At 35.4% G+C, this 20,297-nt stretch overlaps 2 protein-coding genes and 1 pseudogene across 8 annotated transcripts; 2 read left to right on the plus strand and 1 right to left on the minus strand.

Moving 5' to 3' along the window:
• Positions 1-1,200: 1,200 nt before the first annotated feature.
• On the plus strand, positions 1,201-1,745 carry LOC114292208 (uncharacterized). The gene is made up of 2 exons (XM_082896929.1): positions 1,201-1,437; positions 1,530-1,745. The coding sequence occupies exons 1-2, from the start codon at positions 1,201-1,203 to the stop codon at positions 1,743-1,745; spliced, it is 453 nt and encodes a 150-aa protein (XP_082753055.1).
• Positions 1,746-2,974: 1,229 nt separating this feature from the next.
• On the minus strand, positions 2,975-8,231 carry LOC114292201 (casein kinase 1-like protein 1). 7 transcript variants are annotated; one of them, XM_028236108.2, is made up of 6 exons: positions 7,983-8,231; positions 5,917-6,051; positions 5,459-5,607; positions 5,114-5,184; positions 4,302-4,340; positions 3,024-3,397 (listed from the first exon to the last, which is right to left on the minus strand). In XM_028236108.2, the coding sequence occupies exons 2-6, from the start codon at positions 5,951-5,953 to the stop codon at positions 3,298-3,300; spliced, it is 396 nt and encodes a 131-aa protein (XP_028091909.2). In that variant the 5' UTR covers positions 5,954-6,051; positions 7,983-8,231; the 3' UTR covers positions 3,024-3,297. The 7 variants fall into 7 exon arrangements, 5 of the variants coding, with proteins under 5 accessions (XP_028091909.2, XP_028091912.1, XP_028091908.2 ...); XM_028236111.2 differs by lacking the exon at positions 5,917-6,051 and having other exon boundaries at positions 7,983-8,230; XM_028236107.2 differs by lacking the exon at positions 7,983-8,231 and having other exon boundaries at positions 5,917-7,976.
• Positions 8,232-18,587: 10,356 nt separating this feature from the next.
• On the plus strand, positions 18,588-19,402 carry LOC114292451 (uncharacterized; annotated as a pseudogene).
• Positions 19,403-20,297: the final 895 nt, after the last annotated feature.

The raw sequence follows: 20,297 nt of genomic DNA on the forward strand, positions 1-20,297 counted from the left end.
TTGTAGAGATGGAAGTTAAGGATCAAGGACAAGCTGGGGTTGAGGGAAAGACTGGTCCAATTTGAGCTGATATCAGATGGGAGATCTAGGTGCAGTATGCCGTGCTTATGAAGATAATGTCTTGGAATATTAGGGGATTAGGGAGAAACGACAAAAAGACGAAGATTAAGAAGATAGTCAGTGAGAGGAAGATTGATGTTCTTCTATTGCAGGAGTCTACAAAGAGTAGTGTGGATGTCAGGTTTGTGAAGTCATTATGGCCCCGGGAATCTTTGCAGTTTATGGCAATGGATTCCGAAGGTAGTGTAGGGGGACTATTGTGTGTTTGGAATCCAAATGTCTTCAAGATTGAGGAGTGTTGCAGTGCAACGTCTTTCATTTTACTGTCAAGTACATAGAATCACTCATTTCATTGTGTGATCGTCAACATATATGCACCAAATAATGGTAGGAAAAGAGGTCATCTATGGGATGTGTTACTTAGGTTAAAGTCATCTTTTTAGCTCCCCTGGTGTATAAGGGGGGATTTTAATGAAGTTAGATTTTTGAGTGAAAGAGGGTTGTCTAAGGCGCGACAAAGGCATGATTGATTTTAATGTCTTCATAGAGAAGATGGAGTTGGTTGATTTGCCCCTGTTAGGAAGGGGTTTCACTTGGTGTAACTCTACTGATGGTGAGCATTGGAGTAGGATTGCTTGGTTTGTGTTGGATCCTGAATGGTTGGAAGTGTTTAGGTTTAAGCAATGGGGAATGCCAAGAAGTCTGTCTGATCATTGTCCTTTATTGCCCATAAAAGACGGTAGGGATTGGGGTCCTAGACCATTTAGGTTTTTAAATGCCTGGTTTCTTCATCCTGATTTTAAGCCATTAGTTAAGAAGTCTTGGAAAGAGACAACTGTTATTGGGTGGGCAGGGTATAGATTGAAAGGTAAGTTGGCAAAGCTCAAGTTGGATTTAAAAAAATAGAATGTCGAAGTTTTTGGAAATGTGGAGCACAAGCTAAAAGTAGCAGAAGAGGAGTTACATGAGATTAATTTGCTAGTTGAAAAAGGGCCGCTGCTGGACACTATCAATGCTAGAAGACATGAGTAGAGGACTCTAGTTTGGAATTTTAGTAGAAGACTAGAATGGATGTGGAGGCAAAAATCTAGGCTTAAGTGGGCTCAAGAGGGGGACAAAAACACACGATTCTTTCATGCGATGGCTAGTAGGAGGCAAAGCAAGAATGTGTTAGATTCTGTTGTTGTGGATGGGGTAAGTCTTGGGAAACCGAGAATGGTAAGACAAGTGGTGTTTAAGCATTTTAAGGATTTGTATTTCGAGGCGTGGAGAGGTAAACCAAAATTGGAGGGGCCTTTTACCACTATTGGTAGGGGTGGGGCTTCAAACGAGTTAGTAGCTGAGTTCACAGCGCAAGAGGTATGGGCTGCTGTGACGGTAACAAAGCTCCAGGGCCAGACGGGTTCAATCTTGCGTGTATTCAGAAAAATTGGAAAGTCATGAAAGATGAGGTTATGCAATTCATGCAGGAGTTCTATGCAAATGGGAAATTGGCCAAAGGTTTAAACAGTTCATTCATTACTCTTGTATCTAAGAAGGAAAATGTTGTGGAGTTGGTGGACTTTAGGCTGATCAGTCTAGTGAATTCAATCTACAAAATTCTGGCCAACGTTTTATCTAGGAGGTTGAAAAAGGTGATCCCTGCAATGATTAATGAGGCTCAGACAACATTTATAGGGGGTTGATGTATACTAGATGGGGTCATGATTGCTAATGAAGTTATTGAATGGTGGAAATGCTCGAAGCACAAGGGTGTGATTCTGAAGCTTGACTTTGAAAAGGCATATGACTCTGTGAATTGGGATTTTTTGTTTTCAATGTTATGTAATTTTGGATTTGATGCGAAGTCGACATGCTAGATTAATGAGTGTATAACCTCTTTCAGGATCTCTGTTTTGGTTAATGGGTCACCCACTAATGAGTTTGTACCACAAAAGGGTTTGAGGCAGGGTGATCCACTCTCACCATTCTTATTTAATATTGTGGTTGAGGGCCTTAATTTGCTTCTGAGTTGAGCTAAGTAGTTGGGATTGTTTAAGGGCGCTTCAGTGGGATCTACTACCATGAGCATCCACTACAAGAATTCGCACTTTTGCCGACTAAAAATTTGGTCGGCAAAAGTCTATTTTTAGTCGGCAAAAGTTATCCGCGACTAATATTTTTGGTCGCCACTTTGGTCGGCAATTGAGGGTCGCGGAAAGTAATTAGCGACTAAAAAAAATTTTAGTCGCGAAAAAGTTATATTTGCCGACTAAATTTTTGGTCGCTAAATATATAATTACTGCGACTAATCCATTTAGTAGCTAAAACACTTTAGTCGCAAAAAGTCATATTTTCCCGACCAAACATGTTAGTCGCCAATTCGCACATTCAACGACAAAATAGTTTGGTCGGCAATTGTGGCCCATTTCCACGACCAATAAATTTGGTTGCCAATTTTCACATTCCGCAACCAAAAATTTTGGTCGGCAATACATTCAACGACCAACAAGTTTAGTCGGCAAATGGCACATTCCACGACCAAAAAGATTGGTCGGCAATCACTACAGGAAATTGCATTTTTGCCGACTAAAAATTTGTTTGGCAAAAGCTATTCGCAACCAATTTTTTTGGTCGCCACTTTGGTCGCCAATTGAGGGTCGGCAAAAGTAATTAGCAACTAACACTTTTGTTAGTCGGGAAAAAGTTAGATTTGCCAACTAAATTTTTAGTCGCTAAATATATCATTACTGCGACTAATCCATTTAGTGTCTAAAAATTTTGGTCACCAATTGTGACATTCTACGACGTCTTAGTTTGGTAGCTAATTGTCACATTCCACGACCAAAAAGCTTGGTCTCCAAAAGGAATTTTTATGCCAACGTACAACAAAATAAACTTGTAATTCATAATAATCTATCCAATCCATTCAATACAATCTGTAACTTACAATAATCAATCAAACCAACAATTCACCTGAATCATGACCATTCAACAAAATATATAAATCATTAATTCTAAACCTGTTTAATTAAAGTTAGCAATTATTACAAATTTTCTTCCACAAGTAATTCCAAACTATATATTCCTTCAATTAAAAATCCCCTTGCAATCTATATAATCATCCAATTCACATCCATCTAGCATTAAAATTTAAAACATATTCCTTAAGTGAAGAGTAGAACTCCCTTCGCAGAGCATCAATAGCTTTCATTGATTGATCAGAAAGAAAATTCTTCTAGTAGTATTCATATCCAGCTACGTCTCTTTCAGGCTTTTTCCAGCCCTCATAAGCTCGGACAAGAGCAAGGTAATCACTGTAATCACATGAAAGTTGTGCTTTTGTTGCTTCTGCCAGCTGCAAAGAGAAAGACATACAAATCAATTAGTGAAACAGATAAGATAAGATACTCAATTTTTCAACAAAAGCTATCTATTAGGGAAACCACAATGCCTTGTTACACGTCACTCTAAATAATCTAGGCAGGAGTTACAAGTTAAAAACTAGATACCCATTAGCAAATTCGCGACGAAATGACCAATGCTCAGAACCATGGCTAGCAACCTTTGTGAAGACTGCAAAGTGGCCCATTCAGCCACAATAACCACCAACCATCAGCTAAATAGCCAATACAGTTCTTCATTTCTCAGATTTAGATAAGAAATTAAAAACTATTTGAACAACTATATACCATATGCTCAACAACTGCCTAAGAAAATAAAAGAAAAAAGAAAAGGGTAAAAAGGAAAATCTTGAGTTTCATCTTGTAATTGGTTTTTAGAAAACTAAAATTCTACTGCACAAAGTTGTAATAAGCACAGTTGCAGGAATACTTGTAACTCAAGTACTTGTACTACATAATTCAAAATGTGAAGAAGATACGAACATACAAAGATACAAAATTCTTTATTTCTTCTCTCTCTCTCTTTCTCTCTCTCTCTCTCTCTCTCTCTTTTATTTTTCTTTTTCTTATGTCTGATTTTCTAACTTATCCTCAGATAGCAAGGTCCTATTGTGAATGAAACCAAAAAAAAAAAAAAACCCTAGAACTAAAAGAAAACATAGAAATGAATCTAATGTACCGATACTATCAGTGAGTTGAGATAGATGTGAAACCAACAAAAACTAAAACTAAAATTGAAGAAATTGATCAATGGAATGAAATCACATATGGAATTAAAATGCAAGAATTGGATATTCAAATGAAAATAGAACTTGTTAAATTCGATTATGGAATTTTTCTTAGGCAGCTGATGAAGACCTGTAAAGGTAGTATTTTGGATTTTCCTGCTCCTTCAACCTAGGAATTCGTGATGTGAATGGATTGAGAGGCAAAAAAAACACAAAATTAAGGATATGGTAAAAGTAGATAAAGTTGTATCTTTATTGAGAGAGAGAGAGAGAGATAAATTATAGAATAAAATGTCCATAGACAGAAAAAGAAAGATAAATTATAGAATAAAATGTCCATAGGCAGAAAAAGAAAGATAAATTATCGAATAAAATGTCAATAGACTAGGGTGATAACAGAGATGTATACATAGGTCTCTTTTATGTGCACAAAGGCATCACCCACTTCACAACCATTTGGTCTCTATACCATCTAACTACAGACTATGGTAAGTCTTAGTTCATTCTAATTCTCTCATCTTTTTCTCTCTATTCAGTTCTGTTATCAACACAAAAACCAAATACAAAATACATATGGATAAGATTTTTAAGAGTTGGGAGAGCCCATTTTTAAAAAATCTTATATAAAATTTTGTGATCGGTTTCTGTGTTTCTGGACTTGTTCCTGTGTTACAGACAGAAATAAACACATAATACATATAAATAGACAAGATTTTTAAAAAGTTGGTTTGTGAAAAAACTTGTCCTTTCACATATATTGTGTTCGATTTTGTGATCGGTTTTTGTATTCCTAAACTTATTCGTATATCAATTGTTGACCCTACATTAACTAAAGAGTATCTGAAAAAGAACAGAGCTAACGTGTAGTGTGTTTATGTGTTCATGAGAGCATAGATGGCAACCAGGATCCATTAAATAATAAACTAATCAAAATCAACTCACCTGTAAGGAATGTGTTGGTGGGTCGTAGTGTCTCTATATTTTTTAGCCAGACCAAAGCCAATGATGTAGACCTAAAAAAAAAAGAGAAATGGAAGGACTAATAAACACAGATATTGGGGGAAAAATTTTTAACCAGCACAAAGATGGAAGTTTTGACGGGGAACTTAGGTTACACGCCTTGCCAAGCCCATAAGAAAATTGTCTGGCTTGATATCCCGATGTAAAAAGGATTTAGAATGGACAGACTCAACTCGATTGATCTGAAATAAATACTAGGTACAAGTGTTGATAGACTTAGAATTATCTAAATGCAATAATAGTATGCATTAAATCAAATGCAGTTACCATTTGATCTGCAAGCATAAGAATAGTCTTTAAAGAAAGTTTCCTACTCCAAAAATTGAACAAATCTTCAACACTGGGTCCAAGCAAATCCATCACTAGAACATTGTAGTCTCCCTCCACTCCAAACCATCTCACATGCGGAATTCCAGCTGTAATATTTCAGAAGTGTTATAAACAGAAAAGAGTATCAAATATATGAGCAAAAGAGCTCATAACAGATCAATTGTCCCACTAAAATAATAAATTAACAAAAACAGTCATTACTTCCTCCCTGTAGAATTCTGTATTACTTTGATTCGTAAAGTAACTGAGGATGTTTTGTATTCAACCATAAAAGGTTAAACACCAAACCAGTACAGCAGAGAATCAAGCATGAAGTTAAGATAGGATATGCAAGGATAGGCATCTCAAAGAGACTGGCTAGTGGCTGATTTTATAGACATCGAAAGTTTGGGGACCTGTATCAATTCCTTGAAATATAAAATCCATCCACATAAAGTGTATCACTCTTATTTGTAATTTGGCAGTGATTTCAGCACAGATGCAGTGTTGTCATTGCCAATTAAACCAGCTGATGAAGACTTTTCATTGTGCTGCCAATGCATATATGTTAGCACTCACATAGATTACATGAAGTAACAAAAATTATACATAGAAATCTTACCTAATCATTCCATCAAGTTATGAAAACTATAGTTAAATCCCTATTTATCTTTCATTTACTAAATTGACAAAACAGATGCACGCTTTCTTGCATAGTACAAAATGATTCCAGGAGATGAATCAAGCAGATCAGACATCAAAAGTTAACAATCTCAAGAGGCTTACACCACTGTTCATCCTGAAGTACATCTTTTGTGCGTCAGAGGAAGAATGTGCAAAGAAATGAAAATAACTTGAACAATGATGTTCATAGGAATGAGAGGTAACTATCTTGAGGATGATAACAGTAGCATAAAAAAACAAATTGATGAATGCGTTTGCAAGAGTTATGAGGCAACAATAAACAAAGATAAAATAAGAACAGTTCTTAAGGTTATGTGACACAACACAGAATACTCACTAATGACGAGCAGCTTGATTTGATGTGAAGACACTACTAGTTGAATATGAACACAAGAATCAAGAGTGATGAAAATTTTAATGATGAAAATTTTATGGTCCAAAAGCATATGAACAAAAAGCATGAAACAGAGTTCAAGGATTATTTTCCTTGTATCATAAATTGCAATTTTGGTAGTCTAGATTCAGGAAATTAGATTGCAAATTAAATACATAGAAGGCTTATCAGACAATTCATATGCAAGTTATAAATCTTGAGATCATAAATCATAGTTTTACTCCAAAAGCCCCATTATAAAGAAACTTTTCTTGAAGCAAACCATCAAATCATGCACAAACAAAGATGAATTATGCCCAAAACAATACTGAGCCTATCCAAGAAAAAGTAACTAAATAAGCCAAACAAGCATCTATGGTGAATCCATTCAACTAAACCAAAGAGTTCAAATGTACAATTGTGTAGCTATGATTGCAAGCTATGAAGAACATCTAAATAAGAGAATGAATCATTGAACCTGACTATAGGAATTAGGCTTCTTTGGTGTTTCTGTGATTTCCTATGGTGTTTCAACCCAACTGAGTAATATTTGGGAAGCTAAAAAATCTGGACTGTTGCTGCATGAGATGTTTCACTAATTGTACTTGTAGGAACCATGCCACAACTATGACAAGATTTGATCATAAATGGCATGCATGATGCAGCACAACTATTAATTCTGGAAACTAGTTGTCATGACAGTGAACTACCCTGGTTTAGACTGTCGAAGGTTTAGTAGTAATTTCACCTGTTGGGAATCCAAATAATTGAATCCAAAAAAAGAACAAGCTTCTGTGGGTCATCAATGTCAAAATTGTATGATATCAACAAAGATGAACTGTGTTATCATGTTTTTATGGCCTACCAAACAATATTGACCTTCTCATTCATTTATCTTGATTTGTTGGGAGGCTTGAAATTCCTTCAATTTGTTGCCTTTATACATGTAGAGTGTCAATTGCCCCATTTAGTTTGCTTATTTATCAAAAAAAGAAAAAAAAATTGTCCCATTTAGCTTGTTTATTTCTCTTTTGCATAAGAAAATTCCCACAATTACTTAATTATTATTGTCGTTATTGGCCCTAATTACTTATATTTTTCTCATTTTTTCCTTGTCTATTAGTGATGATGCTCATGCAGTTGCTGGGGATGTAGAAACCAAAACTGAAGTTTTGAAAGCTTCGACAAAAAAAGCCAGGGCTGATAGAAGCAGTCAAGTGATTGATTCAAAAGACCAAGCTAGTGAATCAGTTTCACATGAGTCTCAGAAATGTATCTCGGAAAAGGAAAATGATGCTTCTGATGTAATGAGTATAGTTCGAGGGATATATGGTAGACCTTTCAAGGGCCAAGCACACAATAATCACAGTAATGGGTCCTCAAAAGAATGAGAAAATACGGCTGGTTTGAGAGTGAAACTGTTACCTTAGTACCAGGGGCTGCTTGACGGATCTCCTCCTCGGGAATAATAACAGGCCACTGCTCACCGGCGTCGCGGAACATTTGCTCGGTCTCGAGAAGCTGACCCTTGTCGAGACTCATGGTCCTGCTGGTCGCTCATCCAAACCAAAATTCGCCGCTCGTCGCTCGCCTTTATGAGAGAGAGAGAGAGAGACAGTGTTTCAAAACTTAGGGCTCTGCAAACCTGAAAGGAAATGAAAAAATAGGGGGAAAGACAATGGGAAAAAATGGGGGAAATTAAGTTTGGGCGGGCGGGTCAGTGAAAAAAGGGGGAAATTTTGTTTCATTTTTATTTTAATGAATATTTTTTTTTCTGTTTGGTAGGAGTAAGGGTAATATTTTAATGAAAAATATTTTTCGTTAAAATAAAATTAATTTTTTATGGTCAATGAAAAATATTTTTTTGTGGCCCATTTTTTTTTTGTTACTAAAAATCAAGAACTATTTTTTTGTGGTAGAGGAGAGGGAGCGACAATAGTGGTGAAGGTGGTAGATAAGAGGTGATGGTGGTGGTGGTGGTGGTGGCAAAGGAGATTAGTGGTGGAGTTGTGGTAGTGATAGAAGAGATGGAGTGGTGGTAGTAAAGGAGAGGTAATAGTAGTAGTAGTGGTAACGACAGTGGTAGTAATAGTAATCGTAGAGGTGGAGTGGCAACAATGGTAATAATGCTGGTAGTGGAATGACATTTGCAGTAGTAGTGAATGTGGTAGAGGAGATGGGTGGTGAGAGAGAGATGAGTAAGAGACAAATAGAGCAGAGAGATAGAGAGAGACAAAGACAGAGACAGAGTGATGAGCGAGAGAGAGACAAAGTGGTCGCTAAAAGTGCATTTCTTGTACTAAAGACCTCAGCAAATAGAGAAGATGGGAGGGAGAGAGTGAGCAAAGTAAACACAATGGGGGAGAGAGACAGACAAACGGATAGACACACAGAGAGAAAGAGAGATAGAAGAGTGAGAGACAGATAGACAGACATAGAGAGAGAAAGAGAGAGAGAAGAGCGATGAGTGAGAGAGAGACAGAAAGAGAAAAAGATAGAGATAGAGAGAGAGAGGGACAGAGAGAGAAAGAGATAGAGACAGAGACAGAGAGAAACAAGAGATGAGTGAGAGATAGACAAAGAGAGAATGAAAGAGAGTGAAAATAGATGATCATGGTAATGGCGAAGAAGATTAGTGGTGAAGTTGTGGTAGTAGTAGAGGAGATGGAGTGGCGGTGGTAGAGGAGAGGTAATAGCAGTAGTAGTGGTGGTAGTGGAGTGGTAACGATGGTGGTAGTAATGGTAGTCGTAGAGGTAGAGTGGCAACAATGGTAATAATGGGTGGTGAGAGAGAGATGAGTGAGAGAGAGACAGAGACAGAGACAAAGTGATAAGTGAGAGAGAGACAAAGTGGTCACTAAAAATGCATTTTCTTGTAGTGAAGAGCTCGGTAAATAGAGAAGAGGGAAAGGAGAGAGTGAGCAAAGTGAGCACAATAGGGGAGAGAGACAGACAGATAGACACACAGAGAGAAAGAGAGAGAGAGAAAGAAAGAGAGAGATAGAGTGATAAGTGAGAGAGAGACAAAGTGGTCACTAAAAGTGCATTTTCTTGTAGTGAAGAGCTCGGTAAATAGAGAAGAGAGAAATGAGAGAGTGAGCAAAGTGAACACAATTGGGGAGATAGACAAACAGACAGACACACATACACAAAGAAAGAGAGAGAAAGAAGAGTGAGAGACAGACATAGAGAGAGAAGAGTGATGAGTGAGAGAGAGATAGAGAGAGAAAGAGATAGAGAGAGAGAGAAAGAAATATAGACAGAGACAGAGAGAAACAAGAGATGAGTGAGAGATAGACAAAGAGAGAGAGAGAGAAAGAGAGCGAAAAGAGATGATCGAGAGAAAGACATAGAAAAAAAGAGAGATAAAGAGAGAAGAAAGATGAGCAGGAGAGAGAGATAGAGAGAAGAGAAATGAGTGAGAGAGATAGAGAAAGAAAAAAATAAGAGAGATAGAGAGAAGAGAGATGAGCGAGAGACAAAGACAAAGACAGAGACAGAGACAAAGACAGACAGACAGACAGAGAAGAGTGATGAGTGAGAGAGAGGAAAAGAAGAGAGAGAGAGAGAAAGAGAGAGAGACAAAAAGAGAGAGATAGAGAGTGAGAGACAATAAAAGACACAGAGAGAGAGGAGAGATGAACGAGAGAGAGATAGAGAGAAGAGAGATGAGCGAGAGAGACATAGGGAGAAGAGAGATGAACGAGAGAAATAGAGAGAGAGATAGAGATAAGAGAGATGAGCGAGAGAGACAGAAAGAAAAGAGAGATGAGAGAGAGCGAAAGAAGAGAGATGAGCGAGAGAGACAGAGAGAAGAGAGATGAACGAAAGATACAGAGAGAGAAAATAGATGAGAGAAGAGATAGATGAGTGAGAGACACAGAGAGAGAGAGAGAGAGACAGATAGATAGACAGATAGAGAGAGAAGAGTGATGAGTAAGAAAGAAAGAGAATAGAGAGAGGAAGATGAAAAAATGGGTGAAAAAAGACAGACAAAGAGAGAAAGAGAAAAAAAATGAAAAGAGATAAAGGAGAGAGATACAAGGAGAAATGAGCGAGAGAGTGAGAGAGATAAAGAGAAGAGAGACAGAGAGAGATGAGAGAGATAGAGAGAAGAGAGATGAGCGAGAGACACACACAGAGAGAGAGAGAGAGAGAGACAGACAGACAGACAGACAGAGAAGAGTGATGAGTGAGAGAGAGAAAGAGAAGAGAGATAGAGATAAATTTTGGAGACACAGAGAGAAAGAGAAAGACAGACTGACAAAGAAGAATGATGAGTGGGAGAGAGAGAAAGAGAAGAAAGACAGAGATAGAGAGAGAGAGACAGACAGACAAAAAAAGAGAGAAAGAGTGATGAGTGAAAGTAAATTTTAATTTTTCATTCTGCGACTAAATTATTTTAGTTGCCAAAACTATCTATACAGCGACTAAAATATTTTTTAGTCGTTGAAATTATATTTTTGCCGACCAAAATTTTAGTTGCCAAAGATAAAAAGTAAATTTTTATTTTTCATTCAGTGACTAAATTATTTTAGTTGCCAAAATTATTTATACAGCGACAAAAATATTTTTTAGTCGCTGAAATTAAATTTTTTCCAACCAAAATTTTAGTCGCCAAAGATAAAAAGTAAATGTTTATTTTTCTTTCAGCGACTAAATTATTTTAGTTGCCAAAACTATCTATACCGCGACTAAAATATTTTTTAGTCGCTGAAATTAAATTTTTGCCAACCAAAATTTTGGTCGCCAAAGATAAAAAGTAAATTTTTATTTTTCTTTTAGCAACTAAATTATTTTAGTTGCCAAAACTATCTATACAGCAACTAAAATATTTTTTAGTCGCTGAAATTACTTTTTTGCCGACCAAAATTTTCGTCGCCAAAGATAAAAAGTAGATTTTTATTTTTCTTTCGGCGACTAAATTATTTTAGTTGCCAAAACTATTTATACATCGACTAAAATATTTTTAAATCATTGAAATTAAATTTTTGCCGACCAAAATTTTGGTCGCCAAAGATAAAAAGTAAATTTTTATTTTTCTTTCGGCGACTAAATTATTTTAGTTGCCAAAACTATCTATATCGCGACTAAAATATTTTTTTGTTGCAGAAATTACATTTTTGCCGACCAAAATTTTGGTCGCCAATGATAAAAAGTAAATTTTTATTTTTTTCTTTCGGCGACTAAATTATTTTATTTGCCAAAACTATCTATACAACGACTAAAATATTTTTTAGTCGCTGAAATTAAATTTTTGCCGACCAAAATTTTGGTCGCCAAAGATAAAAAGTAAATTTTTATTTTTCTTTCGGTGACTAAATTATTTTAGTTGCCAAAACTATCTATACAGCGACTAAAATAATTTTTAGTCGCTGAAATTACATTTTTGCCGACCAAAATTTTGGTCGCCAAAGATAAAAAATAAATTTTTATTTTTCTTTCGGCGACTAAATTATTTTAGTTGCCAAAACTATCTATACAGTGACTAAAATATTTTTTAGTCACTGAAATTAAATTTTTGCCGACCAAAATTTTGGTCACCAAAGATAAAAAGTAAATTTTTATTTTTCTTTCGGTGACTAAATTATTTTAGTTGCAAAAACTATCTATACAGTGACTAAAATATTTTTTAGTCGCTGAAATTACATTTTTGCCGACCAAAATTTTGGTCACCAAAGATAAAAAGTAAATTTTTATTTTTCTTTCGGCGACTAAAATATTTTTTTAGTCGCCAATTGTGGGAAATTTAGCAACTAAATTATTTTTAGTTGCCAATTATGAGATTTTTAGCGACTAAATTTTTTTTTAGTCGCCAAAAATTAATATACCCTGACTAAAAAAATTTAGTAGCTAAATATTGTACTTTTACCGACTAACATAATTTTTGATCGCTAATTCCACAACTTTTGGCAACCAAAATATTTTTAGTCGGCCAAAGTGGTCGCCAATTGTGTATTTTCTTTTTAGTGATCTCAGATCTGTAGTTTGCAGACGATACAATTATTTTTTGTGAAGCTGAGGCATTGGAGTTTCTTTGCATTAAAAGGGTCTTAAGGTGCTTTAAAGTAATGTCGGGTCTTAAGATCAATTTCCACAGGAGCATTGTCTGTGGGGTGGGTGTTTCAGACAGTGAGATAGATAACCTTACTGCTGTGTTGATCTGCAAAAATCAGAAGTTGCCAATGGTGTATTTGGGTCTTCCTTTAGGAGCTAATCCCAAAAGGAAGTGGCAGCCAGTGATCGACAAAGTGCGGAACAAGTTGTCTCTTTGGAAGAGAAAGTTGTTGTCTTTTGTAGGGAGATTAACGTTGATTAAGTCAGTTGTGTCCTGCTTACCATTATATTATATTTCAGCCTTCCAAATGCCTAAGGGTGTGGTTAGGTTGATTGAGAAGCTACAGGCTACTTTTCTTTGGGAGGGTGGTGAGTTGAGGAAGAAAGTTCATTTAGTAAAGTGGCAGGAGCTCATAAAGTCTCAAAGGCAAGGTGGTTTAGGGGTTAGAAGCATAGCAGATATGAATGTTTGTTTACTGTTAAAGTGGTGATGGAGATTTAGCACAAAAGATAAGGCACTGTGGAAGGCAGTGATTTGTAGTATATATGGGAGGGTTGGTGGTGGGTGGTGGCCAGAGTTGGGGAATGTAAGGAGAGTGTCTCCAATGTGGCAGGGAATCCTTAATCTTGCCTAGGTTAATCCTCAGTTACTTGATTTTTATTTTGATAATGTAAAAGTAAAGGTTGGGCATAGGGAGAGAACGAAATTTTGGACTGATAAATGGTGCAACAATAGTAAGCTTAGTGAGGAATTTCCAAGGTTGTTCTAAATCTCAGAAGATAGGGACGGTTCTGTTATGCAGTATAGGCAAAGAAGGGGTAGTTTAGGGGATTGAAATTTATGGTTCAGAAGACAGCTCAGAGTTTGGGAGGAAGAGGAGGTGCGTAGGCTTCATGACTGGTTGATTGATGCCCTTAGCAGTTGTGGGCAATTGGATGACTATCTGTCATGGGAATTGAACACATCAAATCAGTTCACAGTGTCATCAGTTTGGGTGTGGCTACAAGCAGCTAGGGGTCCTTCTTTGTGCATTGCCAAATGGTTATGGCAGGTTGCTGTACCTCCAAAATTACAGTTTTTTGGCTAGTTAGCTTGGCGGCACAGAGTTAAAACAACAGTTTTTCTTCATCGAATTAGGGTGTTGTTTGCCAATGCTAGCACTTTGTGTGTTTTCTGCAGAACTGAAGAGGAAACGGTCAATCATGTTCTCCTCCACTGTCCGCTAGTATGGAAAGTGTGGGCTGGTATATTGAACTGGTGGGATGTGTGTTGGGTAATTCCGGGTTTGGTTGAAGCTCTGTTGCATTGGTGGGCTGGTGCTAGGTTCAAGAAGAAAGTTATGTGTATTTGGAAGATTGTGCCTTTGGTTTTATTGTTGTCAGTTTGGAATTTAAGGAATGAGATTGTTTTCAGTGGTGGTCAGGTAAACTTAGCTGATTTGGAGGAAGTTGTGAAATTAAAGGTAGCTTTCTAGGCCAAGTGTTGTGTGGTAGGTCTGCAGTACTCTGTGCATGATTTTATGTGCAATTTAAATCAGATTAGGAGGTGCTTGTAAGGGGTAGTTCAGCTGTTGCCTTTGGTTGGAGAGCTATTGCTGCTACTAATGCAGTGTTAGGAAGCTATTTGTGTATAAGGGGTAGTTCAGGTGTTCCTGGTGTTAAGTGGTTGAGTGCTGTTAGGAAAGGGTTGTGGAGCATCGGGCTGCTGATTCTGGTCTATTTTGCGTCTGATGTTCTGTTTGCTATAGATGGTGTATGCTACTGCTGTAGAATTAGACTGTCTGCTGCTGTATGTAGTTGTCTTGGCCTATTGTATGCTGCTGCTGAAGTATTTTGATTTGAAGCTGGTGTCGTTTTATGTTGTTTTATTGGTTTACTGTGTTGTTCTGTTTTTTCGTCTTTTGGTTGCTCTTGATTGGCTTTTCACCAATCTTAGGTCAAGTGCTTGCATATGATTTTGCTTCCTTCACAGTGCCAACCTAGTTGGGATTGTAGAGGTTAGCTATGATGGTTTGTGCACTTCCCTGATTTGTTGATGTATTTTTGCATGTACTTTGCCTTTTTCATCAATAAATCTTTTATTTTGCTGATTAAAAAAAAAATGTACTCTTTGAGATTCGTTTAAAATACAAATTATTTTTTATGATTTGAAAAATTATAAATATCTTATTGTCAAAATTTTTTATTTAACAGAATTAGTTGAAAAAAATGAAATTCCTAACTGTTTCCTATACAATAATAAAATTATTTGAATTATTAATTGAAATAAATTTTTAACATCATTAAAAACAATTAATTTACTTAATAATTTATTAATAAAAATGGCTATTTTTTATGAAATTATGAACATTAGAGGACAAGATGTAATTTTTAAAATCATAAAAGACAAATCGTATTTTAAACAAATTTTAAAAATTTTGTTTATAATTTACCCTAATAAAAAATAAAGTTAAGGGAATCATTGAAGTACCTTGGGGTATATTAAAACCATGTTGTCTCAAAAGCCTAAATTGAAGAGCTGTAGAATGTAAATCCTTATTGTTCCACTTATCATCATTTCTAATATTGTCCAACACTCTCTTTATTTCATCTTCAAAGTGATAAAACACTCCAAGCCTTTGCAAGTCATCAATCATCTCAAGTCCACCCAATGGATCCACCACTTCTGCAAGCATTCTCTTCACTTCTTCCTTCAACTTTTCAGCACCCTTTACATATATATCTCCCTAAAAAAAAAGTATTAATTAATGTTAGCAAGCAAAACATTGCTTCAAATGAAACACAATTTAGAAAGTAAATAAAATTAACAAAAATCATATATATAACGCATATTTACTATTTAGTGACTGCAGAGAGTCATAGTCCCAAATGGGAGGTTTATAGTTGGCAGTTCGCCTAACAATCGTCAGATCACAAGTTTGGCTCAAACTAATGCATCGAATGGTGCGCAAAGCTCGGCCATGATCAATGGAAGCAGCAGATTGTGATGATGCACAGCTTTGAGATGGTATCCTAGTTGAAGTGTAAAGAGAAGAGGTTGGAACTACAAGTTTAAGAAGAGCAAGAGCCATTGCAATGAGTTTCTAACAAAGCTGCTGCTGATGCTGCTGTTTTTTTTTTTTTTTTTTGATCAGCAAAAAATAAATTATATTGATGAACCAAAAGAGTATTACATCAATAAAGAGAGCGATGAGTGCAAAGAGCATCAAAACGAAACAAACCAATCCCAACTAGGTTGGCACTGATAAGTCCGCCCTATCATTTGCTAGCACACCATCAAAAGTTGGAGAGAATCCAACCGCAAAAACAATAAAACTAACCGAAAAAAAGACACTCAAAAACCAAACAGTAGAAACACAGCCAAGCACACACAAACTCCTATGCAGCCAGGGGGCAAACAACACAATGAGGTGAATGACTTGCAGCAACAAGGCATTCAATCATTCCCCTGAAATACCAGTTGCCAAAAACACTTGTTTTCCACCCCTCCCCCAGCCCACCAATGCAACATTACTTCAATTGACCCAATACTGTTGTATCTGCTACTCAAACATCAGAACAGCAGGAACTCCTTTCAGATGCAGGCCTCAACAATCAATTGAGCCCAATAAAAACAAGACTAGATGGCAGATCAACATAAATCAAGACAGCAGTCCTTGTATAGCAGCATAGTTCACCACAGAGTAATTACATCTTTTATTAGTAGCCCATCTTCACCAGAACAGAGCAAAACTACCAAACATTTTACCATCAGCAAGCCAACAGCAGGATTCAAACAACTCAGCAGCAGAACAAAAGACTTCCACAGCTCAACACTTCCACTACTTCACCCCAGAAGTTTACTTAAAACACCTACTGATCTCACTGCCATATCAATATACACCCGGAGCACCTGCATTAGATTCTAAGATTACACACCCCTGCCTCCCAAACACCTACGCACCTGGGGCAGATTCTCAACCACATCATGGACAGAGTATTGCGACAGACTTGTATTAGATCTTATCCATAGGGCAATTCTAGTTTTGATCAGTTCACAGACATCCATTAAGCAGTGCTGCTTGCCATTGAAAATACAATCATTCCTCGGAGTCCATATTGACCAAAACACAGCGAATGGAATTAAAGGAAAGGAAATGGGTTAATTACTCTTATTGTAATGTCATTTTGGCATTTTCACTTTTAATTATGTCAGATAAATATCTTTCACTTTAAGTCAAGTTACAATATCTTTTATTCATTTACAGTTAATATGATTGATAGAACCTGTCATATTTGCTAAAAGTGGCATTTTTTTTTTTCACATTAACATTTCTACATTTTTATCAAAATTACTTTAATCCTTACACTCTCATTAAAATTTTAATTTTCGTCAACTTCATTAACAGTAGATAGATAGAATGATGACATTGTAACTTAATTTAAAATATAAAAGGTTGACTATCAATCACAATTGAAAATAAATAGACCAAAAATAAGATTACGATGAAACTGTAAAGGTGATAAGCGTAATTAACTCAAAAAATAAAAAAATAAAAATGATACAAATGTAGAAAGGGTTTATCCGATTCCATTACTACTGAATATGACATTATTACTCTTTTAAGAAAAAGCAAATTACATTTTATCCTTTATGTATCACCATTTTCTCATTTAGAAATAAAAAATTATTTCTCTCCATCACCTCCTCCATGCAAACCGAAGCAGCACACACTCCTCAAAAGAACTCTACTAAAGTCATAGATTTCTTATTTTGTCACATTTTTCCTTCTTTTTTTTTTATAAGATTAAAAATATAAAAAATTGAAAGAATAATGTTAAAAATATTTTTCATATGATTAAATATTAATATTTTCATATTATTTCTCTCTCTCTCTCTCTCTCTCTCTCTCTCTTTTTGAGGTAAATAATTTTTAAAATTTTTAAAAAAAAAAATTGTGTTAATTTTTTTAAATTAGTTTTCTATTAAATTTCAACCAAATACATATGATGATGGAATGAATTGGGTTGATATTAATTGTGTGAATGTATTGGTTTAGACAGAGAAAATAAAGAGTGAAATGTTTGCCGAGTATGTATTATAAATATATTATTGTCCTGTGTAATAATGCAATGTAACATGTGAGGTAAAAGAGTGCTTGTATTGTATTGTATTGTAATTTTTATTTATTTATTTATTTGTATTACTTGTCCTATAATTATATGAGTGAAAGTGACCGCGTATGTTGCTTTATTAAATAAAAATGTTGTTGAAACAAAGTGGGTGTTTGAGAAGTTATTTTAGTAGACTATTTTAGTTTTTAACTATTTTAGTAAGCTAAATTTTTTGTATTTAGAAAGATGATTGGATTTTTTTATAGTTAGATGTGATATTTGTGAAAGAAAAAGTGAAATGATAATGAATTTGATGTGACGTTTTGTTTTATTAGTTATTTTACCTTATTTTTGTCTTTTTGTGAATTTTAACCTAAAATAAGCTAAAATTTTTCTTGCCAAACACCCGCAAAGAGATATATAAGTTAATGTAAATATATAAAGTCTTCAGATACATATTTAAGATAGATTGTGTAATAGGTCGATTAGTTATCGGGAGTTTCTATTTACACACGGTATAAATAATTTGACCATGTTTATTTGGCTCCATAGAATGGAGGGAATTAAGGGTTTAGTGAGATTGAGAGAGAAAATTATTAGTGTGGTGATATTAGGTTGGAGATATAGGATAAAAAGTGTTTGTTTATATACCACCGGATTAGTAATATTATAGATAGTATTAATATATAAAATTAATATATTTTTAATTTTTAGTACCTTTTTAATATTATAATTATTTTTTTGAAAAAATTAGTCTAAGATCATTTTCCCATTTTTAATAATGAAAGAGATCCATGATATTATTTTATGATGTCTAAAGTTTCTCAATCTGTAAAGGAATTGCGAAAGAGGATGAGGCGGTGAAGATGGTGATCATACCACATGATCCAAGCCATTTCCAGAGAGTGCACTGGCCGCAAAGTCTCTGCCATAGACAGACTCCAAGGTCGAATCCCCGCTGTCGTGTTAGCCCAAGACAACGGCAGCCACACCACCACCACCACAGCAAGTCAGCCTCCAGAAAACACCTCATTACCACCGAGAGGAAGTAGATTCAGGCCATCCTTAACTCTATTCAACTCCCCTTCTTCTGCTCCACCACTTTTCCTCTCCAGATTCGCACTGGTTCTGGTTTCTCTACTCTCCTCGAATTTGGTACTGTTCTCCCCAACAAGATTCATACAGTTGAGGAGAGTATGGGAAGATTTTGAATTTGATATTTGTTTGGGCTCATGAGGGATCGGAGTTGAAGATTGATGTGTCGGTTGTTTTCAAAAGAGAAGATGTTTGTCTTGGTCTTAAGAAATGAGGTACTTTAAATAGGATAACGACTACTTTAAAATATCTATACCCGGCTGAACACATCCCCTCCAAAATTGAGGTGGACGTAAGCAATCTAGACATTGAAGATAAGTTGTTCATGCACGATATTGAGGTTCACCGATCGCTGAAGCTTCTCAGTAAAGATGAAAGTATTCCCATGTGCAAAGTTGTGGCAACGACATTGGAAAACTCTAAACCTGCACTGTAGGCACCGAAGCAACACGATGCAAGGAATTTGTAGTTTTCACTAGCCCAAAGCAAGAATTTTCAGATAATGAAATTCGCTTAGCTATTGTAGTGCTTTCGGATGCCCAGTGAAAATGATTATGACTTTTGTTCACAACATAATCAAATGCAGGTTAGTTCCTTTTTTTTTTTTTTTGGTTGACGACTAGATCATTTTTGATGTAATAATAAACATGTAGTGTGGTGTGAATTATTGTCAAATGTTATTGAACAATTTTAATGAGATGACTATTTCAATGGGGCTCCATAGATGCACATCTTCGACCAGGCACATGTTATGTTTTCTTGGTGGGTTTGTCTTTCACTTTTGTGCATAACAATCACTGCTTTTGCTTCGTGTATTGGATTGAATTTCTCTAATTTGGACTAGAGAAATTCTCTGGTTTGAACTGAATTTTCTCTAAGTTGGTCTAGAGAAATTCTCTAGTTTGGACTAAATTTTCTCTAGTTTGAATTAAATTTTTTCTGGGTTGGTCCAGAGAAATTCTCTGGTTTGGATTGAAATTTCTTTCGATTGATTTAAGAGACCTTAGACATTATGAAAATATTAGATGTCCTTTATGATATGAAATTTTAATACCAGGAACCCTAAAAAAATATTCCCTATTTTTTTTTTGGTTCTAAAAAATATAATTTTGGCTTAAAAATTATTTAAAAATTCACTAATCCCCTTACTCAATTTCTAATCTCAACCCTCCCATAGCTTTGTTAGTCTTACCATATGTAGTGATTAAGTCCAAGGAGATAGTTAATCCCCTCACTTATATTCTCAACTAAACACACTTTAGGTGAGTCTCACAGATTATTAATCCAATCCTCCTTCCCAAAGAGTCAAACAAATATGGCATTTGTGCACATCCTTATTCAATACATATATTAAAGGGACAATTATAAAATAAAAAAATAAATTAAAAAAATAAAGGTTTGACCATTGTAACAAAATAAATTCTGAATTTTTAATTTTTTTCAATTTAAATAGTAATTTTTTGATTTATTTTCAATCTAAACTATTTGCATATT

The sequence above is a fragment of the Camellia sinensis genome, chromosome 12, assembly GCF_055761805.1.
Source record: "Camellia sinensis isolate YWXY chromosome 12, ASM5576180v1, whole genome shotgun sequence".
NCBI classification, from domain to species: Eukaryota; Viridiplantae; Streptophyta; class Magnoliopsida; order Ericales; family Theaceae; genus Camellia; species Camellia sinensis.

Bases quoted from the DNA above. Each gene is read 5' to 3' on its own strand.
- LOC114292208 (XM_082896929.1), top strand. From the start codon at position 1,201: ATGGCTAGTAGGAGGCAAAGCAAGAATGTGTTAGATTCTGTTGTTGTG. The intron at 1,438-1,529 runs GTAACAAAGCTC...CAATTCATGCAG, and splicing joins AGGTATGGGCTGCTGTGACG to GAGTTCTATGCAAATGGGAA.
- LOC114292201 (XM_028236108.2), bottom strand. From the start codon at position 5,953: ATGTGGATGGATTTTATATTTCAAGGAATTGATACAG. The intron at 5,608-5,916 runs GTCCCCAAACTT...GAAATATTACAG, and splicing joins ATTTCAAGGAATTGATACAG to CTGGAATTCCGCATGTGAGA. The intron at 5,185-5,458 runs GTAACTGCATTT...TTTTTTTTTTAG, and splicing joins TTATGCTTGCAGATCAAATG to GTCTACATCATTGGCTTTGG.